At 41.2% G+C, this 27720-nt stretch overlaps 1 protein-coding gene across 12 annotated transcripts in view; it reads left to right on the top strand.

The window, feature by feature from the left end:
* Nucleotides 1-27720, top strand: part of CCDC34 (coiled-coil domain containing 34) — a 70577-nt gene that overhangs the window by 19995 nt on the left and 22862 nt on the right. For 8 of the 12 annotated variants that reach the window (XM_070273479.1, XM_070273480.1, XM_070273477.1 and 5 more), the window contains 5 exons: nt 911-1069; nt 1634-1775; nt 3219-3373; nt 4399-4502; nt 4942-5036. In XM_070273479.1, coding sequence (XP_070129580.1) covers nt 911-1069; nt 1634-1775; nt 3219-3373; nt 4399-4502; nt 4942-4975 — 594 coding nt within the window. In that variant the 3' untranslated portion in view covers nt 4976-5036. Of the gene's footprint in view, nt 1-910; nt 1070-1633; nt 1776-3218; nt 3374-4398; nt 4503-4941; nt 5037-11380; nt 12151-23922; nt 24516-27720 lie in introns of those variants that run through there. The other 4 variants (XM_070273483.1, XM_070273484.1, XM_070273481.1 and 1 more) reach the window with 3 other exon arrangements.

The raw sequence follows: 27720 nt of genomic DNA, 5'->3' as shown, positions 1-27720 counted from the left end.
AGGAGTAATTTTGACTTTCAAGTCTTACTGTTCAAGAAATAAACATTTCGTAAGGCTATAGCTGCCATAGCTGGCGATTCCTCTGATGGATCTGGGCAAAGTCAATTGAAAACTTTCTGGAAAGGATTCATCATTCTAGATGCCATTAAGAACATTCACGATTCATAGGAACAGGTCAAAATATCCACATTAACCGGAGTTTGGAAGAAGTTGATTCCAACCCTCACAGATGACTTGAGTGGAGGAAGTAACTGCAGCTGTGGTGGAAACAGCACGAGAACTAGAATTCTAAGTGGAGCCTGAAGATGTGACTGAATTGCTGCAATCTCATGATAAAACTTGGTCTATGTAAGACTTAAAAGAATTACATAGCCAGAAATTTGCCTCTGTGTGCCTTTATAGCAATATGTAATGTGCCAAAATGTTATTTATTTGTCCTCTGTAACTCACTGATGGTGAAGATTTATCCAAGTATTTGTATTGGCAAACCATCCAGGAAATGAGTACGTATGTGGCTCCTATTTTAGAGTGAGTGTAAATACTGATTAAAAAACACTAAGATTCAGGACAATCTAACAGGTTGTAATTTCTGTTCACTAATTTATTCAACAAATCCTTATTGAAGCACCTACTTCAGTTATTCAACACTGTCCCAGGCTCTGAATATACTTTGGTGAGCAGGATCTTTGTAACTGCCATCATGAAACTTATAGCCAAGCTTGTAGACTAAAATTAACCAGGTAATTGCAGGTATGTTATATATTTTCCTAAGTCACATTGTGTCAGCTATGCAGTTACCACCTATTTTAAGAAACAGGTAAAGTTTGGAAAATTACTGTATATAACACTTTTTCGTCATATGAGGATAATTACAGATATTCCAGTTAAAAATTTTTTATTTTTATTTAAGAAAAGGAAAGAAAAGGAACAAAAAATTAATAAGGAAATGGAGGAAAAAGCAGCAAAGGAACTGAAGAAAGAACATTTGCAAGAAAAAGCAAAAGAAAAGTATGAAGAATGGTTAAAGAAAAAAAATGCTGAAGAATGTGAGAAGAAGAAGAAAGAAAAGGTATTTTTATTAAAGTGACCAGTCAGAATACATGGCTCTCGTGTTCGTATGTGCCAGCTATATTGTATAAAACGTTTCTATTGGAAATTGGCCCTGTCTTAGCATAAAGTAAATACGTGAAGCCATCCCTACTTATTGTACTCTGTTTACACTTCAGAGGTCAGTGTGCATTTGTAGTTTTCCCAGGGTGAGAAATATTAATAAGCCTGTTGATATTGTTTCCGTCAGGTTCAAACATTTTATTGTTGCTAATGCTTTTAATTATTTTTTGATGCACTTGTATGAATAACCTTATTACATTATTACAAATTACTGTTCTATTTTAAAACAGAAAATTGCTGTTTTCTTCTTGGGTTTGATGTCTTATTGTTGTTTAGAGGCAGCCGCCTTGATAGCACATCCCTGATCTTGTTAAAGTCTGATTTCAACTTATAGAGTATGATGCAGTATTTATGATCAGTAAGCCTTTGGGGGGGACGCTCTGGGGAAACAAGTCAGTAGAATGTGAATAGAATTTTTAGCTGCAGAATATGCCTGGAGTTTCTTTGGTCTTGTCATTTTAAGGAAAAAGAAAAACAACGGCAAGCTGAATTACAGGAAAAAAAGGAAATAGCAGAAAAAAAGTTTAAGGAATGGTTGGAAAAGGCAAAAAATAAACCTCGTCCAGCTGCAAAGAGCTATGGTTATGCCAATGGAAAACTTACAGGTTGGTTTTTATGTTGTGTGGCTTACATAAATATGGCTTGCAGGAGCAAATATTATACATTATGTTTCCTTTTGACAGAAATAGAAATGTATAAAAATCATTTTTCTTTCAAATTACTATTTTCTGGAAGATTTTATTATGCTGTGTTCCTGTGGAGATGCTACAGATTTATTGTCACTCTCTGTAAGTCAGATATATTTTAAAGGCAATAGTTGTAAAACTGCAAGTCATGATTTCTAACATTAAGAAACAAGTGAAATTTTCCTGCAGTTCTTGGATTTTAAAGTTTCATTAGGATGTATTCAAGAGGTCATTTTTCCTCCCCCTTTTCTAACCCTCTTTAAGGCAGAGCTTCCATTGTCTTTGGCACATTCTTTCTGCAGGACGGAGTACTAGACAGCACGTGAACGAGACCCAAACCGGCTGGCCTTCAGGCTGGTCTCGCTGGAAGCGGCAATGCATGCTTTCCTTTGTGCTCCGTGCTGGGAACGCATACCTTGCTGACAGCTGCCTTCACTTGTTTAAGTGATTTATTATTCAAAGACTCCCATTCTGTTTTGTTCACACAATAGAACATATTCCAGACTTTGTTTTGACCGTCTTGGTGAAGTGTGTGTTGACATATCTGTGCAGTCAGAGTGGGTTGCCGCTGTCTGAATGGCACATCCCTGCGTCTCCCACGTGTCCCAGAGGTCCTCTGTTGCGGCTCCTGAGCGTGAGCTGCTCCTCTTTGTCTTTCTTGTTTCAAGAGAGAGTAATAAGCAGTGGTTTTAACCAAACGATTGGATAGTGAAGTTAAAACTTTTGGTGGGAATATACATAGTAATGACTAGAAGTTAATTGCTAAAATAATGGATTATTAAATTTTTTGCATTTTTAATTAGCTTTGTTCTAATAAATGTCTATCTGCATTGTTCTACTGCTCTTAATTAATAATCAAAATGACAGTGATAATAGGAAATCTGATTAATTTGTGTGACAGTAATTTAGAATTTCAGTGATTCTAAACAAGAATCTTGATTTGCTTTAGCTACATTTGCAACAGAAATTTTTTTCTGTAAACCCTGACTAGGGGAAACTAGAACACAATCTGTGGTTTCCCAGACTGAGGTAAGACAATGAAGATTTTGTTCAGTTTAAGGGTTCTAGAATTAATTTTTATGTGAGTTTTTATTTGTGTAGATTTTCATGCTAACATTCTTTGGACTTTTAGCAATATTTATATTTTAATTTTTACTGCAACATTTTCTGTATTTGAAAAGTGTTACTTGCTTGAAAATATTTGAGAGTTCAAGTTTTAAATGAATCAAATTGGTTTATCAATGATATTTTTGCCTTCTTGATATTTTAACATTTCTCTAGCAATTTAAAAGTAAGTAGTTTCTTTGATGCCAAGAAGTGTTTTTCTCATTTTGCTTCGTTCTGATTTTTTAATAACTTTAGGTTTTTACAGTGGAAATTCTTATCCAGAACCAGCCTTCTATAATCCGATTCCGTGGAAACCAATTCCTGTGCCTCCTCCCAAGGAAGCTAAGGATCTCTCCAGCAAGAAGACCGCAAGGCCTGTGCCCAGGCAGCTACACAGGCCATCGTCCCTGGTGGGTCATAAAGCCAGAAGCCATCCCTGCCTTGGAACTCTGTGCAGAATACAAAGATAGTAGATGTGGGAAATTGCATGCTTTTACCTGGAGCTATTTAATTTCAAAATCAGAACTTGTTTTTTACTGCTCAGTCCGTAGCTCAACATTTGATGTGATTATTGACAACCTGAAAGTTTTGCATTTGTATATGGAGTCCTTAGAGTTAATTGTGGAAAATATTTTACACACTTTCCTTTTTCTAAATGCTTCATGGTTGATCTTAGAAGATTGGTTCACAGGATAAGTGACTGAATATCTAACAATTGTGTTTGTATTTAGCTTGTATTAAAACTACGCTGTAATACCAATAAAACCAACAGTTTTTCTTGCGTTCTTTCATACTCTGTGTTGTTTTTTTGTGTTTATGTTTGTGAATGTAATAAGATTAAAATTAAGTTGTTCAAACAAGCATTTCTACACTGCATGCTCAAGATAACTCTTAGAAGAATCTAAATGGGTTAGAATCCTAGAGTAAGCAAAAACAGTCTTTTTGATGGCCATTGGTGTATTTTTCCCTATGTAAGTATTTTTAAGTAAGTAACTGGTGGCATATATTGTAACAAAGAAATGAAAGTTGAATTTTTGAAAGGAAAATTTAAAAACATTGTTTTGTGCTCTGGATCCTAGATAAATATATAGTAATCTTGAGACACTAACAATATTTTGCTATACTTTGTACAAAACTTGTACATTAATTATAATTAGGTTGTTAATTTTGAAATTGTGATTATCATGCGTTTTTTAATGTTAAGTGTTAAGAGAGATTTTGCTAAAGTTGGGGTCACAGATCTCATTGAAATACATGTTAAGGATAGTAGTTCAAAGAATTATTAAAATACCACTCAGCACTTTTTCTTACATTTTAAAAGTCTGTATATTTTTAGGGGACCATCAAGAAATGAGAATTTGTTGTGGCAATGAAAAGTTCAGTAAGTTCATTGAAAAGTGATTCCTATTTAGAATGTATTCCATGTTTCTGCTAGGTTAGTCCTGTGCAAGTTGCTGGTGATCGATCTGCAGTGGTGTTGATCAACGCGGGAAACAGCAATAGGAACTTTGAAGTGTATTCATGTCATCAGAAATCTGGGCAAGTTCACTTCTAAGCAAAGAACAGTTTGGGAGGACTCAGTAGGGTTTGTTGGGTCAAAGTATTGGTGAGGTTTAGGGGCCTCACCGTCCTTCTCAGAACCTCTTAGATACAGTGAAACTTCCAGACAATCATTCTACTTGAGCAAAATCACCTATATAGAGAGAATGTAGGGTTTGCCAGGGTAGCAATAAACTTGAGTGTAAAAAACATAGTGTACTTAAGCCTGAATTCCTGGGGTTTTTAGATATAGCTTAGAAACCTTCAATTTCACTCAGTAGAGTAAGTCTTTAAGCAACTTTTAACTGTAACCATAATCCTAATAAGACTTTTCATTCAATCAGTAATTAGTTTGACCAATATTAATTGAATATTTACTCTGTGACAGATGTTTTGCATGTTGATTTAGGAATTTAAATGATCTATTTCTTTAATTCAGGAAACATTTACAGCCTAGCCAGGAAAATATGTAACAGAGGAGTGCTATAATACACTGTGCTTAACATCGTGTCCGGAGCTCATCTTGGAACAGAGGTAAGAGAGAGTTCAGCCTGTGAAGGGATTAAGAAAGGCTACAAAGAGGAGGTGACATTTCAGCTGGTAAAAGGTAAGCAGGAATTTTCTAGATGGTCATGAGGCTGACCACGCACATGGACATGTGCTGAGAAGTAGCTGGGAGAGGAGCAGAGGTCAGAGGGAGAGGCCCTGTCTGCTGCAGAGTTGGGGCTTGATCCTGCACGCTTGTCATGTCCTGTTTTACTACCCAATGATAGGTTTTACCAGGATTTTGACTACCAAACTCATTTATTATTGAAATTTCATTTTTATTAATCAAAGACTGCTTCAAACCAGTCAACACACCTCATTACCAGGAGATTAGTGTTTTTAACCTGAATCAATTTTTTTAAAGTCAAGATACTTGATATTTTAGGCACTCAAGCTATATTGCAATATTTGAAATTTCTGTTGAGTTTTTAAAAATATCTCTTTGACTTCTACTATCACTTTGATTGAAACTGCTCTGAAAAATCTGCGTAACCTAGAATGTCGACAAATCCATGATCTGATAAAAGGACACAGGCGGTGTGGGCCTCAGTCTGCCTTTGAGTCCTGACTTTCCGTCTGCTTATCTGGAAGATGTCTCATACCTAATTTAGAAACTTGTGGGTATAAAGTAATAATGAAAGTACCAAAAATACAAGTTGTTTCTTTTTTATATGATTATAATTCTGATAAGATGTACCAATATTTTTTTAAAATATGGGCAGTATGCTCTTTTTTTTTTTTTAATTTTTAATTTTTCCTCCTTCTCCCCAAAGCCCCCCAGTACATAGTTGTATATTTTAGTTGTGGGTCCTTCTAGTTGTGGCATGTGGGACACCACCTTAGCATGGCCTGATGAGCGGTGCAAGGTCCATCCCCAGGATCCTAACTGACAAAACCTTGGGCCACCAAAGCAGGGTGCGTGAACTTAGCCACTCAGCCATAGAACCAGCCCCAATATTTTTTTCCCTTAGTGATAACTGCTTTACTTAATGACTGACTTTGGTTAACATACCCTTCTAGACTGATGGTATACCAAAAATAAGTCAACTTGTCAGTGCTTGGGGTGGACTTTCATTTACCCCTGTGCTAAAAGCAAAAAGTGAATGCTGTTGTTTTCATTTTCTTCAAGTTGATTCAAATATTTCTTGGATACTTCCTGTGTGCTGGTTAGTCTTCTAGATGCTGGAGGTTCATCTTGAGTAAGAGAGGGTCCTTGCTGCCCTCGTGGAGTATATATGACCTTGATAGGAAGCAGATACTAAACAGCTTAACAAGGAACAGTTTATTTGGCTCTAGGTGCTGTAAAGAGAATCAAACAGGGTCTTGGGATAAATACTGACTGGGTGGAGGAAAGGGTCCACTGCTTTAGATGGACGGGCTTCACTGAGGTAGGAACTGGCAGCTGAGCTGGCCTTGCTAGGGCTGGAGAGAGATAACCAGGCAGAGGGAACCGCCAGTACAGAGGCCCTAAGGTGGAAATGAATTCGGTGTCTTTGAAAAAGGCCAGTGTGGCTTGAGTGGAGAGAAAGATGGGAAAATAGTGAGAGTTAAGGTTAGAGTCAGGCAGGGCCAGATCATATGTAATCCTGCGTTCAGTAGTTCAGATTTTATTCCAGTTGTATTGGGAAGCCTCTGGGAAGTTGTAAGCCAGGAACTGATACAATCTGGTTTATACTCTGAGATTACTCTGGCTGCTGTGAGGAAGTTGGCTTTTTGGGGACAAAGAATCAAAGCAGGGAGACTCATTGGGAGCATTTTGCAGTATCCATGAAAGAAAGCATGATAGCCTGGATTAAGGTGGCAACAGTGAATGATAAGAAGAGAGGGAGTTGGGATAGACTTTGGAGGTGGAGCAAACAGGACCGCTAGCATTTGGATGTCAGGTTGAGGGAAAGAGGAAAAATCAAATATGCCTTCTGGTTTTTAGGCCTGACAACTGGGTGAATAACTATAACAATGCAGAAGATGTGATAGGAGCAGGTGTATGGGCGGAGATGGGGAGAGGGGAGTCCTTAAGAATTCTGTCTGAGATCTGTGAGGTTTGCAGTGCCAACATAATATCCTGATAAAGATGACAGCTAGATATTTGTACCCGATGCTCAAGGGAGAACCAGGAATGGAAATATAAATTTAAGCAACATCAGTACATAGGTGGTATTTAAAAGCATGGGACTGGATCAGGTTACTAGGAGGAGTTGAGATAGTAAAAAGAGCGGCCTGAGTATTCCAATATTTAGAAATTGAGCAGCTAGAAAAGATCCTTAGAAGGAACAGCCAGTGAAGTAGCAGGAAACCCGGTAGTATATGATGTCGCAGGAGCCACAAGTAGCAGCGTTAGAAGCAGGGCGTTGAGAACTCTGTCTGGTGCTCCTTGAGGACAAGTCAGAGCAGGAGAGAGCCTGCATCAGTGGATGCGGTATGATGAAGGAGGGTCCCTGCGGACCTCAGCAGCAAATGCGAACTGAATACTTTCTATGTGCCCGTGGTATCCTATGTGCTTTTATATGTGCTAACTCTTAGTGCTCACAGCAACCCCATGAGATAGTACTTTAATTATCCCCATTTTAGCTGAGGAAACTGACACCCAGAGGAGTTATGCTGCTTTTCTACCTAGTAAGTCACAGAACAGGGATTAGAACACAAGAGGTCAAAGTCCAAGCTTAACAACCATATTCTATTTCCCTCCTATATAATATATGTGATAAGAAAAGCTGGTATGGAACTATAATCAAAGTAGGTTGAAGAGAGAATGGAAGGTGAAAAAGTGGAGACAGCTGGAGACAACTCTTGGGAGAAGGTTTATAGCAAAGAGGAGAAGGTAAATGGGATGGGAGCTGGAAAAGGACATAAGGTCAAGGACATTTTCTGTTTCTTTTGCTTAAGATGGGTGATATTAAAACATGTTTCTCTGGTGATGTTGATGACCCAGGTGAACTAGGAAATTTCTTCCATTTTAACAGGAGAGAACACGTAGGATGTAGGTTCAGATGTAGCTGGATTAATAGCATTGGTGGTAGGAGGATGTTATAGGTAGTTCTTGTCTGATAGCTTCTGGTTTCTCAATGAGGCCTGAAAGGGAGGCCAGGTCACCAGCAGAGGGATAGAATAAGTTGTTGCAAGTAGGAGGGAAAAGGAAAAGGTAATAGAGAAATGAGCATCTTTGAGGGGGAAAACAAATTTACCAGAGAAATTAGTGGGACTGACTGATGGGCAGTGATATTTGCCATTTGATATTTTTGGTCCAAAATAGGACCAATTAGCAGAATTCTATCATGTTTTTCTCCATTTCTGGAGAAAATATTAGCTACTTAGGTTTAGGAGCAGAGTAAGGCTTAATAAGGGTTGGGCAAGTAGGGCAAGTAGAATGGAGGGAGAAAGGAACAAAGCATTTAAAGAATGTTTTCAAGGGAGTGATTGTAGCCCTGAATCACAGTACAGCCACACATCACTTAATGACCGGGACACATTCTGGGAAATGCGTTGTTAGGTGATTTTGTCATTGTGGGAACACCATAGAGTGTACTTACACGAACCTAGATGGTATAGCCTACTACACACCTAGGATCTGTGGTACAAACTTATGGGACCTCTATCGTATATGCAGTCCAGCATTGATCAGCCGTCGTTATGTGGCACATGACTGTATTTAACAAGGGTTGGGTGATGGATGGGTGAGGAAGAGGACTTCAGTTGGTGAGCATTTCCAGTGCTGTTGCACAGTGTTGGGATGAGGGTACTTGAGGGAAGCTGGAGAGGTAGGAGCTCATAGTCAGAGGGTGACGATGACAAGATCCAGCGGATGACCATGGCAGTGGGTGACCTGGATGGAGTATAGTCATGTGCTGCATAACGACGTTTTGGTCAACAACAGACTGCATAAATGACAGTGGTCCCATAAGATTAGAACCATATAGCCAGGTATATAGGAGGCTATACCATCTAGGTTTGCATAAGTGCTTTAGGGGAGGAAGAAATTTTCCTCTACCCTCCTAGGTTCTTCTGGCTGGTCTAAAAATTAAATTGATGTGAGACAGATTAACAGAAGAAAAACAAAAATGTCAAAGCCCTCACCTTAAATACCATCCTCAGGTAAAGACAAAAGAAGGTGTTGAGGGTGGGGAGAGTCAGAGACTTCAAAGGGAAGGAAGGCAATTCACAGGTAGATGAAAAGGGGAAAATGATTAGAAAACAAGTGTTTGGCCACAGAAACAGAAGAACACAGAGGGGGGCCCAACAAACAGATTCCTCCCTGTCTACCACCTAGTTTATGTGATGCTAAGGTGATAGCTCACTTCCTGAGACGAGTTTTTTAATCTGACTTCTTTTAGACAGTTAAGGGTGAGGTAACAAAAACTTTCTGAATCTTTTGTTTCTTAAAAATAATCAGCCTCAAATAATCCTTATTTTAAAGAGGCAGCTTTTGGAGTGGCAAATTTTGTCCCCCTTCAGTACACTGTGATGTCCGCACAATGACAAAATCACCTGACGACACATTTCTCAGAACACAACCCCATCGTTAAGGGATGCATAACTAGATACTGTTGAAGTTGAGGAAATTAGGAAACTAAGAGGCCAGCGTATTGGAAGGATTTTTTCACATGGATGTTGAAATTGCCAAGCATTACGACAGAAGTAGTCGTGGAAAGAAAGACAGGGAGCTGGGTGCTGGAATTCAGTGACCAGGGTAACTTATTAGCCAGACCACACTCGGAAGGAGCAGTCTCGGTTGGCATGGTCAGAAGGATTGTTCTTCAGAGGGGCTGGGAGTTTGGAAGGGGGTGGGAGATAAAGCAGATTGGAAGTGACAGTGAGGAACAGGGAAGGTGGGGGAGACGCTGACCTACCCACTCCGGGGCTGAGGTTTATCCTGGAGGTGGGGGCACCAAGGAAGAGCATTGTCAGGAGTCCCCTGCAGGCGTGGGGAGCTTTTAAAAGCAGGGCAATAACAGAGTGGTTTGGGGGTAAGAGACCAAAGACAGAGCCTCCAGTCATGATCTTGTGGAACCTTCCAGGGAGCGGTGAGGGGATAGATGAGGACAGTGGGGAAGGAGGAGAGGGGAAGTGTGGAACCCATCCGAAGTGGACCTGGGAAACGGTGTTGTGGAGCTCACAGGCGATGCTAATGTTAGCAGAGGAGGGCAGGTTTGGGGTAAGAAGCTGAGGGGTTCCCTTTCAAATTGTTTATGAAAGTGGTGTATGCACGTGGTTTAAAAATCAAATAGGACTAATAGTCTTTTGATGGAAAACCATTTTGCCTCACTTCTCATTACCCCACAGGCCTGCTCCCAGAGAATATTTACTTGTATTATTTCTTTGATAATTTCCTCCCCACAATATTCTCTGTTCTCTTTTTCTGGAATTCGTTTAGTCAATTATTAGTCTTCCTGAATCAATTCTCTTAATTATTTTAAAGCGTTTTTTTCCCCTCCAGTCTTTCTTTTTGTTTTTGTTTTTTTGCTGAGGAAGATTCACCCTGAGCTAACATCTATTGCCAATTTTCCTCTTTTTGTGCGTGGGCCTGTGCAACAGCATGGGCACTGACAGACGAGTGGTGTAGGTCCACGCCTGGGAACCGGGGCTGGGCTGCTGAGGTGGAGCACACGGAACTTAACCACCTGGCCACCAGGGCTGACCCTCCTCCAATCTCTTTTAACCCCTGATGAGAGGGACTGCTTTCTGAGATTTCTTTGATGTTATCTTCTAATTCTTGAATAATTTTTTATGGCTACCTTATTTTATATTCCAAGCACACTTTCTTTTTTTCTGTTTATTCCTTTTTCATAGCATCTTATATTTATTTTATGGATATAATATCTTTTCTCATCTCTAAGGACATGAATTTTTTTTCCTCTTAATTGGCTCTCTTTCCTCCACGTTCCTTTTTTCTCTTCATTTTCTCTTTTTCAGTCCTCAAATGTTTGTTAATTCTTATCCGACATGTATGTTCATAAATTGGATCCTCATCTGTTCGCATTTGAGAATAGGGCATTAAGAAGCTAAATGGAAGCCCTGTGGGCACAGGTAGGGCCTGTTGATGGCAGATTTTGTTGACGGGAGCTCAGAATACATGGAAATCTTCCCTTTAGCCTCCTCAGTCTCTTGGAGAAGAATCTTCTCACCTTCCTGGGAGACATAAGCCAGCTGCCAGTTTTCCTGAGGAGAGTCTGAAAGTGGCTGTGTGTCTCAGAGTTCATTATGTAAACTGTCACTTCACCTGCGATCCAGCCCAGCTAGTGCCTGAGCTCCACTCTCCTTGGTACCTGCTGTCTCCATATGCTGAGCCCTCCAGGTTCTACAGGCTGAATCGGTTGTGTTTTCTTTTTTTTTTCCAGTATCTATTTCAGTAGACAATGAAGACATTGAAATTATTAAAGATTGTGTTAACCTTGGTTCAGTCATCAATGTAAATGGAGACTGCAGCCAAGAAACCAAGAGAAGACTGAGACTCGGAAGGGCAGCAATAAAGAATTAGGAAAGATTGGCAAGTGCAGGAAGTGTCATTAGAGACCAAGGCCAAGGTTATCCACACCCTCGTATTCCCAACTACTATGCACGGATGAGAAAGCTGCACAGTGAAGAAGGCTGACAGGAAAAAAAGGGACTCACTTGAAATACAGTGTTGGAGGAGAGCTCTGCAGACACCTGGACCGCCAGAAAGATGAACGAGTGGGTGCAAGAGCAAATGAAGCCTGAACAATTGCTGGAGGCAAAAATGATACTGAGGCTGTCCTACTTTGGACACATCATGAGAAGGCAGGACTCTCTGGAAAGGACAATAACGCCGGGAAAAGTAGAAGGCAGCAGGAAAAGGAAGACTAAATGTAAGGCGGATTGACTCCATCGAGGCAGCCATAGGCATGAGTCTACAGGAGCTGAGGGGGGCTGCTGAGGATGGGACATTGCGGACATCACTCATTCATAGCGTTACCAGGAGTCAGAGCCAACTTTACAGCACATAACAACAACAATCTATTTCAATGTTTAAAACCTTTAAATGGTAAAAGAGAAAAGGAAGGAAAAAGGCACCTGGAGGAAACACAGCCAATTAAAATAGAAGAAAATAATTACAGCTGTCATTAATATTCTTAGAGATGAGGAAAAACGTACTCCATCCGTACTCTCCTAACTACGGTGCTCTCCTCCCTCGGTTATCACACCACCATCCACTTCCTGTCCTCCAGTAGTTTGTTGAAATCTTTAGTTAGCTATTGTATTCTCTTTGCCCTTGTGGATTCGTACCTTTTTTCCTTTGCCATCATTTTAACAAGGTTGGGGAGGAAAGGGAGATCATTGTGTGTCGCCCGTCTGCTGTGTTGAATTGGAAATCCTAAGCTTAGCTGTGAACGTGTTGCCATCAGGGTGCTCGTGGAGATACGAGTTTGTTGCCCAGTTGAGAAATTCAGTTAAAGGATGGCTATTTAGACCTCATCAGTTTAACATAATTATTGAGGCTGTGGAGATGGATAACTTTTCCTAAGGGGAGTTTGAAGCATGACGTTCTTTCATTCAACACGTTTATCAAGTGCCTACTGTGGGCTGGCAGGGAGAAGACGGACGGGGCTGGAGTGTAGGGAAAGAGCGTGACGATCAGGCAGAGGGAAAGAAGCCTCTGGAAGGGCAATGAGAAAGGTGGGCAGAGGACAAGAGGACGGTGAAGAGTGCTCCCACCGTGAGAGGGCAGTTTTGAGGGAGAGTGAACTGTTTTCTATAATATCAAATGCTGCCTAAGGGTTCAGATGAAGGAGTGAAGCCTTCTATTTGATTACTCCACTAGTATTTATTGTGCTGGATTCTGGGGCTATAGTGGTCAACAAGACGGACCTAATCTTGAACCTGTTAGTGCGTACCTTCTAGTAGAGATGACAGTTAAGCCAGTTTTCACCTTAAAGCACAAGCCATGAGGGCATGTCAGGAGGAAGCTAACCTTTGCTGGGGTCGAGCTTCCAGGAGGAAGGGATTAAGTTGAGACTTGGTTTTGAGTCACTCGAATAAATAAAACTTAGCATTTAATCTTTTTGGAGGCTGGCGAGTAAGAATGAGCGTAGAACAATGGTGATTCCATGTGTAACATTTCTCTCTTTCAAAGACCCAGGGTAGGTGATCTGACAGCTTGTGAAAGTCAAAGCGATTTTCGGACAGCTTATAAACATTGACACGCTACAGCAGTACAAGGGAAATTTCTAAAATTTTGGTCATTTCTAAAGAAAATCTTTAGAATTCCATGGGAAAGTAAGCCTTTGAAGTTTCAGAATAAAAATAGACCATCTGTGGCCTCAGGGTCTGAAGTAATAAAGATGGGGCTATTTATTTAAAAATGAATTGGTAGTGATTTAATTACAATTCAAAGTTTGGACTTTCACAGACTTTCTTATTAAGCTACCCACGGGCCAGGTGACTGACAAAGTATGGACTAGTTTACGTTACACTAACAAATTACACTTAGGACTTAAACTAAAAACTGATTTTTCTTTATTAAAAAAACAACAAATAATATTCAAGTGTTTACTATGCCCATTAGCATTCTAAATTAAATTCACATGTTGGCTTGAGAAAAAATAAAACACACAGTTACTTTACAGTGAATATTTACCTACTACTGTTGATAATGGCAAGCTGCCTCAGAGAGAAAATTTTTCTGAGAGGGCAGTGGAATCTTGAATTTTGTCTGAAAATTGGAAGAGGGTGGGAACACTCAAGAAGGGAAAATACTCACTTATCTGTCAGTAGGGAGAAAGCTGTACCTTAGTGCCGGAGAAAAAAGTGGGGAGGCACATGGCCCTCTTCTTCCCAGAAACCACAGAGCCGCCTCCTTTCCCTTTCTCACTCAGATGCTCTAAGCTGGCGTAACAAGCAGTGAGCTTGGAAAAGGAGGAGCCGCTCGCTTCCCATCAGCTGCCCGGTCCTGGGAACCACCTGAGGCCACAGGGGGATGCAGGCCATCTTTGTTTCTCTGAGGTGGCCCCAGCCCAGTGGGATGTGGGAGCAGAATGATTTCTTAGTTTGAATGAATTTACCAGAATAACGGTCCAACGCCTACCTGTCTACCACTCCCACTCCTTGGCCAATGCCTCCCTCTCAGTGTAGGCTGAGATGCAAACTGTGCCCAAGCAGGTAGCTCTAAAAAGTAAATCCGAAAAGGTGTCAGTCTCTCAATACGATGGCGGGGATTCTCACCCATTTCCTTAGCTGTCCAATGAAGACATCAGATTGGATGGCCCCTTTCTGCTCTGTCTCTGTGATTCCACATGGTTCACTTTCGTATTTGTAGAATGTGGACTTAGCTCACGGCTTATCCCTAGTACAGACGGCGAGGGCAACCTCATCTCCCTCTTAGAATGTGACACGAAAACAACTGGCTTCAGTGTCCTTCCTCCAGGCTATGCCCCGCTTCTGCCAGGAGGCAGCCTGGCTCAGGGGAGCAATAGAGACTCATCTGAGTTTGAATGTGTGCTCCACTGCCGATGCTGTGGGAACTAGACAGGCCTCCACCTCTCTCAGCCTGTGTTTTTTCTTCTAAAAGATGGATTTAGTGATATTTTCTCCATAGGGTGGTTGCAAAGATTAACCCACCATGTAAAGTACCTAGTACCATGTTTGACACATGGAAGATGCTTAATATGTCATTTTGTGTACCTATTGATAATGGAAGTCACAGTACCCCTCATGGCAGTAGAATATATGAGTGTACACATTTTCCAACAGGTTGTACAATTCAGGGGAATTCCTCATGGATGCTACTGTGATGTTTTCTTCATTGTGGTGCCATTTTTGCAAATATCGTTTGAACATTTGGTCTTTGAAAGCTGCAGAAGCATCTTCAGATAGGTGTATGCTTTATGGGATGCCAGTCTTTTCAAGATGTGGAGCCTTTAATATACTCAGTTTCTTTGTTAAGCTTCCGCATAAATCCTCTGTATGAGTTTGGTGGGGCAAATCCAGGCGTATTTTGGCTTTTCTTTGGCTAGGTCGGTTTGCTTAATTAAATTGGAAGCCCTGCTAATATGCCTCTTGGAAACTCATTTAAGTTGTCTTCGGCTGAAATTATGGAGAGTTGTTTCCCATATTTCATAAGAATCAAATAGAAAAATTAATTTTTAAAAAAGTTAAAACCCTTTTATGTTAGTTTGGATCCTCTGAGAAACAGACACCAAGACGGGATTAGTCATGCAAGAGATTATTTGAGTAACAGCGTGTGAGGGAAAATGTGGAGGGAGCTGGAGGAGGCCAGGAGGTCTGACCCCTGAGCAGGAGAGAGCGAAGGAGGGAAGGTTGGGTAGGAGGAGTCTCAGGTTGCAGTGCAGTTGTAAGGAAAGTTCAGCAAGGCTGATGAGTCTCCCAATGCCCATCAGAGGAGTCCACATCTTGCAGTTATGGCCCTGCCTCAGAGCCCTGCTGTACTCAGTCTCTGGCCGGGAGCTGTGTGTGGGAAGAGTGAGCTCGACTAGAACACAGCATCTGGGGCCTGTGGTCACTCACGCTTCTGACAGTACATCTGACAGGCGCATTTCCACGGCCTCCACACTATATACGCTTCCATAGCCTATGTTACAAAATCTCATATCCTACATAGTTAATGTTTTCCTCAAGTTTAAGTGTCACAAAATAACTGACAAGGAACATGTGACGCTGCATTGAGGTATGCTTGACAGTATTCTAAAAGCAGTTTCAACCGCAAACTGAGGCTAGAGGAGAGATTGGGCCTCTGTTCCGTTCTCCCAGCTCTGCCAAGTGCCCAGCGCTGGAAACCTGGGCTCCGTCCATCCTTGACATCACTCTCCCACATTCTCAGGTCCGTCTAATCAGTAACCGATTTCCACTGACTTTATTCCCTCCACATGTCTGCACATTAGAATCACCTGGGAAGCTTTTAAACATTCCAAAGACCAGGTCACATCTCAGATCAATTAAATCACAAGGTTTTTGAAGCTACCCAAATGATTCCAACGTGCAGACAAGTTTGGAAACCACTGTCTTAGATACTTTTCAAGTCTGACGTCTCTCCATCCCTTCTACCGCGGCTCATGGCCCACGTCATTTCTCCTTGGACGACTGGACCAGCTTCCTATTTGGTCACTGTGCTTCTAATCTCATCCTGCTCATTTTATCCTGTTGGCAGCAACCAGCTGACCTCCCCAAAATGCAAGTCTGACCATGTCACTGCTCTGCTCCCAGCTCCCCACGGCCCCGCATCTGTAGCATTGCTGCTCACCCTGTTTTCCGGCCTCCACTGCATGCACCAGCATGACCCGTGTCCTATAGGGAGTATGGTACCTGGTGATTTTCAACCTATTGGACATGTTCCCCTGGGGAAGAGTATCAGGATTTTGGAGAAGGACTCAGTCCAGGCTACTTGAAAAGTACTTTCTCCCCACCACCGTTTCCTCCCTGTCCCCCAATCTGATGTGCGCTGCCCACTAAGGGGCTCAAACCTGAATATGGAGTACAGGACCACCTTTTGATGTGGCCTGTCTCCCTAATCTCATCTGTCACCTTGTTACTTTTTCTCCTTAAACTCCCAATTTCCGAAAGTTCCCAGTATAAACCAGATTGCTCCCATCTTTGATGACTTCACTTTTGTCTGTCCCCTCATGCCACACCTTTTACTTTCTCTTGCAATGCCGTCTCTTAACCTAACGAAGTTTTGAAAGCAATCCTTAAGGCTCACCTCTGGGGTCCCTCTGCAAAGCCTCCTCTGCTCACTACTCCTGCCGGATTGGGCCCTTCTTTCATCATCAAGGGCCCTGTGTACTTGGCTCATTAATCTGGCAATGTGGTACTGTCATCAGATGTTTTCAGGGGTCTGGATTTGCCGTTCTCTAAGTTTTCTAGATTTAAAATTTGTGTAATGCTTTGATTTCATTCACTCTAAGATGTTGAACCCAAGTAATGTGGAGTAGGGCGTTATGACTGAGAGAAGCTAGAATCATAAAGTATCAGTATTGGAAGGGACTTTTAAAGGTAATTTTGTTCAATCACAGAAGTTTTTTGTCTTACGTTTAGTGAATTCGAGGAGGGTGCTATCTACCCAAATGGAAACATCCCCATGTGTTTTGGAAATACGTGATCATAGTGCATGCTGGAGAAATGAACAGAAAAGGGAGGTGAGGCCCCCAAGGGAAAGAGTGTGCGGAGAAAGCGAAGGGCAGACGAGCCGTCACGGACCGTGCCCCCCCCCCCCCCCGCCCCCGTCCTCAGGAAACAGGTGTGGTGCAGACACGCAGTTGAGGAGACAGAAGGTTGGCGGAAGGAGAACCAGTGCAGTGTTGGAAAAACCAGAGACAGGAGTGCTTTAAGAGGTAGGGAGTGACCGTGGGACCAGTGCGCCTGTAAAGTTCCTCTTGGATGTGACATCTGCTCCCAGGAAGCAGCATCCACTGAGGAGGAATCTGAACCGCCAGGAAATCAGCCTGGACAAGTTTATGGAGACCCCAACCCCTCCAGCCAGAAGCTAAACCCAAGTAGTTCTTGACCTTTTTTAGGGACTCCAAAACTTTTGAAAATCTGGTGACATCCATTGATTTTGTCCTCAGAAAAATGCGTATGGGCACACATACACGTACAATTTCTCAGAGTTCGCTCTTCCACCCAGCAAACAATCCCCTCTCAAGCCTCTACATGGACCCCGAGATTAGCAGACATCGCCCCACTGCTAGGTAGCAAGGCTTACTCGGGTGAAGAGGACAGTGATAAACTTGAGGGCTGAGAATGACTTCCCCTGCTCAAATCTTAGCTAAACCTGTGGAGGCCTCAGAAATCCTCTAATTTGGTTTACCCTTCTAAGGAGCAATAAGCTGAGCAGAGGTGCTACTTGGTTCTCCAAGACTGCCTAATCTGCAGACTGAACATTTTCTGGATTCTTGTCTGCTGACTGACTAGTCACTAACTTGGGCCTACTGGCCACTGTGCTGCTCTGTGCCTTGGCTTCTGAAAGGCCTCCTTCAGAGTTTTAACCAGCAGCCACAACTTACCTCATTTCCACCTGTCTGGCCTCTGACTTCCACTTCTTTTAAATGACTCACTCTCATTTATTCCCTTTTCCAATTAAGGAATTTAGGAAAGCAATGAAAACATTCTGGCTTGCAGAAATAGAGAAATGGTTGTTTAAATTTTTATGGGAAAAGGAAGCAGAGTTACAGTCAACTTTTGCCAATCTCAGCCCAAGAGAGGAGCAGCAACATGGGAAATTCAAAGCACTGGACAATTTAAAAAAATATTATATTTGTGATTTGTATTATGAAGCTATTTTTGTACCTATTTTTCTGATTTTCTTTGGATTATCGTAGACATACTTTTGGAATGACTATATGGAGAATGGAAATGGACATGTTGGGAAATTGACTTGGGATGCGAAATATAGTTTGGTGGATCCATGTGTCATTAGTAACTGAGGCTTGATATGTCTTCAGGAGAGAATTTTAGAGTTTGATAAATAATGGAGATTTCTTAAAGTGGAACATAAACTTTGGGTGAAAAAAAGTAAAAATAGTGAGTGTGAAATAACATTAGACCAGAAATGATTATTTTGGTCAATTGTATATTTGATTTTTAAAAGGGTATGAGTCTGGAAAAAGAATTTAAAATGCTGGCCCCACTGCACAATGGGATTTTTAGGGTGATGGGCCTGGTCTGTCTGATACTGTGGTGTTGGATTATATAACTCTGCGCATTTTTCAAAACTCATAGAATTGTACACCACAAGAATAACTTTTAGTGCATGCAAAAAAACCCCAAAAAACAAAAAACCCAGGATGTCAGCAGAATCCAGGGTGGAATGCAGACTGTGACAAATGAATGTAACTATATTACAAATATAGGGCATAGTTTCTCTGAAGGGAGTGGGGAAGAAAGGAGTTGGTCTAAACAACTAGGGAAAACAGTGTTTTGCCTAGATGCTATAGGGATGAAGACAAAAAGAACCATATAAAAGCGCTGGTAAATTTGTTTCTCTCAGGGGGCACAGTTCAGCAATTCTGACACCACTTTACATGTTTTCTAGGGTTGGACAAATAAGGAAATATATTGTAGATAATGGGAGCCAGGTGCCAGGCTTTTCACTGTCAGAGAAAGGAGTGACAAATAAGTGGGATGAGGGTGGGGGTTAGAGTTTACTATACAAATAGGTAGGCACAGATATAAACATAGACATGTGTGTTTACAATGGTTAGTATAATATGTACATTTCCCAGCTCCGTTCCCTGATGGGCTGGGAAGCAATGGTACCCAGCAGCCACGAGCACACCCAAGATCTTGGTTTCTAAATGCTTGTCCTCAATAAAAGGAGCCAAGATTCCTTGAAGAAATGGCCGATTGATTCTAGGGCTGGGGCAGGAAAAAGCCAAGGTGAGCCTGGAGCATCTTATAGCAGCAGAAAGTACGGGAGGGAGGTGGAGATGAGGACGTGTCACAAGGACACAGGGGCCAACCTGGAAGGCCAAAGCTGGGAACAGTTTGAGTAACTAAGTAAAGATCACACTGGATCATAGTCTAAAGAATAAAATAAATATCCATCGATCCATATCCATAACAGATTGAATAGATAAGTAAATAAATGTGCGGGGTGGGGAGGAGAAAATCTTCCCTACAGAAGAATGCCGTTTAGTAACTGCGGAAGGCCTGAGGGGAATGGAAAATTCCCATTAGACCGCGGTCGTAATGGCTGCTGGCAGGACGCACTCACGGGTGCAGTCAGCAGCGAAGCGTCAAGGAGAAGCAGGATACTTGCATAGTTTCAGACTACCTCCCCCAAGATAGTCAGTCAGTACTGCAGTGTTTTTCATATGGTCGTAGATGTTTCCATACTCCTCCCTCACTTCTCAGGAGGTGAATGTAGAGAAATCTGGCAGACACCACCTTAACCAAGTGATCAAGGTCACCATCACCAGTAATAAGAGGTTGATATCATGGACTCCCTGAAACGATGCTGCTGGAAGGGCACTTCCCCTCTGTGGGATCCTTCCGCCCAATCCATAACCTCAGTCTAACCCTGAGAAAACCTCAGACAAACCTGAATGAGGGACACAGTTCGCAGACCCAACCACTGCTCTTCAACATGGCGACAGTCATGAAGGAAAAAGAAGGACTGAGAAACCACCGCAGAGTGAAGGAGACTACAGAGACAACCAAATGTGCCTTGGGTTGCATCCTGGAAGGGAAATCAGAATAAAGTCTATAGTTAACAGTATTGTATCAATGTTAATTTCTTAGTTTGATAAAGGTACCATGGTTATATTAATGTTTGTAATTGGTTGCGTAAATATACTGTGGTTATATCCAAGGGAAAGATGGGTGAAGGGTATATGGAAACTCTCAAGACTATGTTTTTGACTCTTTTTGTAAATCCAAAATTATTTTAATATAAGAAGTTAAAAAATATGCTGCCTCTGAAATTGATACTTACAAATTCAGAGCTTTGGGGGGGCTTGTTGATTGTTTGTTCTTCTATTTTAACGTGATAACTTCTCATTTGGTAGGAGAACATTTAAACATAGTCAGAAATACCTGGCATTTATCTAAGGTGAGGGCTTTACTCCACTTTATTTGAGTCTTAAAGAGAACTAAAGTCAAACTGAGTAAGGATCAAGCCTAAGGCGAGTTAGGTTATGGATGTGCACGGACCATGTTTCCTTCAACGTAATGCTCTTGCCGAGCAGAGAAGAACTTGTATTTGGCGTGTTTCCAACAGAATATTGTCCATACAGAAAAATGCATAACTTCAGGTTAAATACGTGAAAGAGACTGGCAATTTCATGGTGTCATTGGGGGGAAAAATAACCTATTTTTTTAATATCATAGTATCTTCTATTAAAAAATACATATCCATATATTTATATATATAATATATGTATTCAGGTAAAACTAATTTTTTAAATTATCCCATCTCCAAGAATTTGAAATTATGAAACAATATAGTGAGCTTATAGAATATTAAAATATTCCGATTTAAGTTGGGATGGGCTATGCCAGAATTTACAAATTTGTGGCCTATGGGCTGCATTTAGCCCTGGGGCATGTTTTCACTGGCTGGCATTGTTTAAATTTTTTGAATTAGTTGCCAGTATTTAAAATAGTGAGTTTTTACATAAAAACCCGAGTTTCCATGCTGTCCCGGACAGAGAGAGCTCTCAGCACTGAGGTCCATTCCGACATGGCAGCACGTGGCGAGGCCTGGGTGGGGGGTGCCCGTTACCAGGGGGTGAGATGCCCTTGCAGTTTGCCACAGTTCCTTTGTTGTTGTTGTTGTTGTATATAGATTTTTTAGAAATTGAGGTGAAATTCACATAACAAAATTCACATAACATAAAATTACAAAGTGAACAATTCAGTGGCATTTAGTACATTCATAGTGTTGTGCAAACACCGCTTCTTTCTAGTTCCGAAACTTTTCATCCCCCCAAAGTAGAACTCCCTTTCAATTAAGCAGCCACTCCCCCTTCTCCCTTCCCCCAGCCGCTGGCAGCCGCCCATCTGCTTTCTGTCTCTTTGGATTTACTTACTCTGGATATTTCATGTAAATGGCCTCATACAATATGTGAATTTTTGTGTCTGGCTTCTTTCATTCAGCCTCACGTGTTCAAGCTTCGTCAATGTCAAAGCACGTGCCAGTACTTCTGTCCTTTTTATGGCTGAATAATCTTCCATCGTGTGAATAGACCAGGTTTTGTGTATCCATTCCTGGGTTGCGGATATCTGATTGTTTCTACCTGTGACTCTTATGGATAGTGCTGCCATGACCACTCGTGTACAAGATTTTGTTTGAATGAATGTTATATTTTTGGTGTTTTCTATGGACATTAGGGTTGCTTCAGCCACAGTTCCCAACATCGCCTGTTGCCTCCTACGCTGGCCTGCTTTACTTGCCTGCCTTCTCATCCTGTCCCCATTGGCTTTGTGTTGACATTTTCGGGCGGGCGTATCCATGTCCCCTCCATCCCTGCACTTTCTTCCAGCACAAAACTTGAACTAATTAATGAAAATGTGTCTTTTTTTTCCTTAAAAACACACCGCTACGCTAGATTTGTTTGTCTTTTCTCCCTCGATTTTGGTCACTGTCTGATAAATATTGACTATGGATGAGAGTTGTTTTCTTTTCTTCTATTTTTGACATTAAAAAATTGCACGTTTTGAAAAGATCTAAAATTGGGGCTAAAGCTTTGCCCCCTTTACAGTAAGCAGTGACTTTATGTCTGCGTCTGGGTTTAATTAGAGTTGGCAACTCTAAACTCTGAGGCAGGATACGCGGTGCTGAGATGGCATGTGTTTCTGGCGGTCCAGGAGTATAACCACCCAAATGGACAGCCGCTCCCCGGCTCCCTGACCAGGCTCCAGGTCTGTGTCTCTGGCTCCTGCCCTCACAGCCCTGGGGAGGCCTCTTCCCCTCCATCCATATCAGCGCCCCCTCTGATTTCCCCTCATTTGCCATTTAATCACTCGCTCTAATGGGATTTAACTTCTTTATGGTTGGATCTTGCCTCCCTAACTAGATTATAAAGCCTGTTCAACAGAATCTAGTTTTTTGTTTATTTTTGATCTGCTTCAGTGCAGAGCATATGCAGCATGCGTGGAATAAATATGTGAATTAGTGACTCACCAAACCAAAAAAATGCCCCTTTAAGTATACTGAACTTCTCAGTATCATTCAGTTGAACAAGTTTAAAAGTGTTCAAGTTTGTTTTTTAGTATAATACTTATCACTAGGATTAATAGCAAGGTGAAAAGAAATGTTTTGTGTTATAGTTATGGCAACTGAATTCCTTTTCAAATCTAATCAATGTACTAGCATAAGTTGGTGATTCTAAAAATGTGCATTGCAAACCAGCTGCACCAGAATTGCCTGTGGTGTTGGTTAAAGACAAAGATCCTTGAACCCTACCCCTGAATTTACACACGGATGCAGTCTGAGCGTTGAGCCCAGGAATCTGCATTTTTAAAAAAGCCTCCTTGAGTCTTATGGACTCTAAATTTTGGGAACCGTTGGGATTGTTTGAGAAGAAGTTAATATCTTTATCTGCAATAATTCAGGTAGATTGGAAGTTCCACTTAAGTTGGATACAGGGACAATAAACAGTGAAATTATTTAATGAATGATAATTTCAGCTCAATATTTGGGGAGTTAGTTTTTCTGCATGAGTCTACAAATGAATGTTACTGATGTTTTATAGATTTAACAGCATGGAATTAAAATCCTAAAAACTTAACAAATCCCAACTAACCTGAGAATTACTGTGGTGAAACCGAATAAAATCATTGCAAAACATCATTTTATGTGATTAACACTTAAGTTACTCCTAGGATGTAATTAGATAACGAAATGCTACTCCCTCTTCCAAAAGCTGAAAATGCGGCTGAAGAGCAATGACTACACCCCAGTTACAGCTGGCATTTACCCATATTTTAAAATCCTACCTCATTCATTGCTGTTGTGAGGAAGTGCTGGAATGGGGTGAGCAGAGGCTTTTCAAGGTCCTGCATTCAGGTAATGCAGACTTTTGTGTCCTAGGAGTTAAATAAACAAACCATTAATAAGTAATCCAGCAGTGCAAGGAAACCATCGCCAAGCAAAAGTGAGACCATACATTGGGTGCTGGTAGCAAGTAATTGAAATGGAACAAGTTTGTTGTATTTTGGATGCTATAAGGGAATAATTGCAAGCAATTGAGCAAGGACTCTTTGTTAGAAAAATCAGTTTTCTGGCTGCATTTTTCATCCCCATTACAATGCTTTCCTCCCTCTTGACCTTTTGACATCTTACCTTTCTTAAATATATTACTTTAGGAAGGCCCTGCTTGGGTAGTGGAGCAGTGGTGTTTTTCATATATTCTGAAAGATGTTTGCAATGTGTTTTCCGTGTGGGATTATCTTTACTTCTTCTCTATAGATTGAAAATTCACCATGTGATTTGGTAGAAGCAGAGCTGCCTTCAACCGCAAGCTAATAAAATGGAGTTGTCATTTATACAGAACTAAACATGCGCCAAGGACGAGTTTGGATGCTGTGTCCCAGCACGGCATCTAACCCTCACGGGGGCCAGCTGGCGAGGAAAGGAAAACGAGGGTATGCAGTGCAGTGCTGTGCCCTATTGAAGACCATCCAATATCTATTTTTTTCTTATTTCATACATTGTGGGGCCCCAGTGGCACTAGAAAGGGGGGCTTTTCCACTCCCACACAATTTTCTCCCTCACTTAACGGAAGATACAAGCCAAAAACATTGCAGGTGGAAGAGGGCAAGGTCTGCGCACGTTGAGTCTGGCAAAGGAAGCCTGAACTCCTGGTAGAGCTGAGAGCACATGCAGCTGGAGACAAACTCAAGGGTGAGCATCTGCGCTGCTGTTCCCGGCTCCTTGAGTCAAACAGCGTGACCTCATTATTTTGTTTCCATTTCCAATCCCAAGGCTCCAGATATACATACCCCGCGTCAAGTGTAAATACCAAAACACATTCCAGAATCAAATACATGATTTTTGGATTATCTGGGTCACTGGTCCCCTCCACTAATGTATATAATCAAGAGCTGATGATGCCCATGTGATAAGCAATCCTTTGATGAAAGACTTGGCGCTTAATTCCTTGTAGGAGTTCAGTTTTTGTTTTCACAAGTTTTAGTTTTGACAAGCTTGTTTGTGAAGACTGCCCTGTTCGGTCCTCTGGATTTTAGAATGTCGTTTGAAATGCTTAGCTATTTAAGAAAAGGAAGGCGAAGTCATGTTTCATAAAAAAAAGGGTCCAACTGGGAGTAACAACTTCAGCCAGACCAAACCACATAAAATACTAACTCTGACTGTCGAAAGGACAAGTGAGCAATCATAAAGTCGACTCCCGTCCAAACGGAGTGGCCTCTTAATCCTTTTCTCTGACATACGACTTCTATAAGGCACTCGTCAGGCCAGTTGTTAAATTCATATTTGTATGCTGACCATGAGGACTGTTTTGGCTTCCAAATTGGTCAAGTCGAACTGCTTTGAAGCTAGTAATCTGCTGAATTAGCTAACTTCTTTCATGGCATTCCAGAACAAACAGATCCCCTTTAAAAAATCCCCACTTTTGTTATTTCAGGTGGTTTGAGTCTGTTATTCTTACATAAAGATGTTAGGGTTCTTCCAAGAGAGGTTCAAAGAGAAATTTAGAAATAAAATGTTCAGCAGATTAAAGGACCTTTCGTATAATGATCATGTCACTGGGTGAAAGACGAGGTTAAAGCTGGTCGTCACTTTATTGTGTAGCCAGTCATGGTTTTTTTCTTAACTTTCATGGAAAGTCTCAAGGTAGGCCTAAGTTTAAGGAAGGGATGTCATCACTGGACAAACATCAGAATAATAATATTTATTGAATGCTTATTTTAACAACCCTGGGAAGCAGGCACTACTATTATCCCCATTTTACAGATGAGGAAACTGAGGCACAGAGGGGTTAAGATCATGTGCCTAAGGAAGACGGACAAGCTCTCAGCCTGAGGAGGCAGTGTGCCTGACGCGGAACGTGGCTGCAAGGGCATGCAGCCATGGGGTCGACGTCCAGCCGCAGTGCTCATCAGCTGAGCAACTTTCAGCACATTTCTTAGCCTCTGAGCTTCAACGTCCTTGTCTGTAAAATGGGATTATAACATCTTCAAAGGGTGGTTCTAAGGAGTAATTTTAAAAATAGTAAATAATAATAAGAATACTGAGCATTTATTGAGTGTTTACTGTGCACCAGGCATTATTCTAAGCACTTTCTTAATTTGCATTTCACCACAACTCCAGTACATAGGCACTTTTAATATTTCCATTTTTATGCTCAAGAAAACATTAGTGTAGAGAAGCTAACTTGCTAGTTAATGGTAGAACTCGGTTTCAAAATACCTAGCATCACAGCTGACAATAGGCGTTGATAATAGTAATTATGTCATTGGTACCTAGAGAAAGGGAAATGTTTGCAGGATGTCAGAGTAACAGCAATTCTTCCCTTTTCTCATGATGCCTTTACTAATAAATATTGGAGAAGGACAAGAGTAAAACAAATGCCATGTTCATGGGGCCTAAACCTATGCATCAGAGTGAAATCCAAAAAGAGGAAACTAATTTTAGCAAATTTGATTTCAACTCCATTGTGTATGATACATTAGAACCATTCTGCTTTTTTTCTCTCCTGGGGCCAGTCAAGCGGATGTGCTGAGACAAAGCATGAAGAACGAGAGGCAATCATATCTAGAAATGTAGCCACATGTTTGTGTGTAACTAGGTTTTGTCGTCACCTAATGAATTTAGTCAGTAAGAATCTTAAAATTATGTTTTGGGATGGTTTTCTTTTGCCCAATTTTATCTTTCTGGGACAGTTTTTCTTTTGCATAATTTTATCTATCATTTTTGACTATGAATAGTTGCCATGTGAGTTTACTTTTAAAATATAGTCAGTCCTCCGAGCCCCATTTCCCTTTTGCTCGCCTGTCCATGGCCCCAACACACAGACATCCCCCGCTCCACCCCCCCACAGAGTTGTACAAAGTGTAACTTTTAAAACTCCATCATTAAGCATAAAAAGGCCAAGGAATGTTTGGAACTGGTATACTGGAGCCAAAACGGTTTATCACATTCTAAAAAAGAATCTTTGGCATCAACGGAGAAACCAGAACCGATTGTAAAGCATAATTACTGCACAAACACGCAGTATGTGTGAAGCCACGATCATCCCTTTAATCTCTCAGAGCAGAGAAAACCCAGACAATGTGTCCGTTGTTTAATTCCCACGCACGCTGCTCCCATATCCTGCTGAAACACTGCTGTGTTTATACATACATTTATATAAAATGCAAGAAACACTGAAGCTCAACTTCTTGGAAATACGGTTTGAGTTCTTGAAGGAGATTCAGAGTCTTGGCTACTCACGCAGGTTAAAAGAAAGGTGAGTCACATAACTGGCTTTATGGCTCCAATTTCAACAACCAAATGGTCTCATGCAAATAAATGACTCCCTTCCACTCCCAAGCACTAACTCCCACTTCAGGAAGCCGACTCATTTTCAGGAAGGAAACCCCCTGTTTTTCACATTTGTGAAATGAATTTCCCTGCAGACTCTTAAGGCTGTCTTAGATGTTTCCCTACCACACGAGGATTTCTGTAACGCTCATAACCTTGTTTTTGGGACTCTATGACACAGTTACGCATTAATGATAATCATAACCGTGGTAGCTAAAACTAGTGGGGCCGACTATGTTCTAGGCACCTCGCAGAGCCCTTTATGAGCATAGCTCCCAGAATTTGCTCAACACCACAGCCAAGTAGATACTTTTGTTATACTCATTTTACTCGTAATTTTTTTGTCTGTATCAAATTCATTAAAACACCATTGCCCATGTCTTCAGTTTTTAGAGAAAACGTTCTTTCTTGAGAGTCATCAAAATTATTATGCTTCACATTTATTTCTGCTTAATTTTCATAAAACATTTTCATTTATTCAGTATATAGTTTTAGACTTATGTTAAGAGCTAGGAATTTCACTATACTATTTGCTGGGCCTACAGAGATCAGCGTTTTTTCCCATCCTCAAAGGTCATTGTATAGGAGGGAAGGCAAGAATGTAAACAAAAAATTATTGGATAATAAATTCAGTGATAGAAATATGCACAAGATATAGAGACGATAGAGAGAAGGAAGTGTGGGGAGGGATGGAGAACATCAGAGAAGATGAGTGAATGAGCT

Source organism: Equus caballus, chromosome 7, assembly GCF_041296265.1.
Source record: "Equus caballus isolate H_3958 breed thoroughbred chromosome 7, TB-T2T, whole genome shotgun sequence".
NCBI classification, from domain to species: Eukaryota; Metazoa; Chordata; class Mammalia; order Perissodactyla; family Equidae; genus Equus; species Equus caballus.
This window is presented reverse-complemented; position numbering and strand designations above follow the sequence as displayed.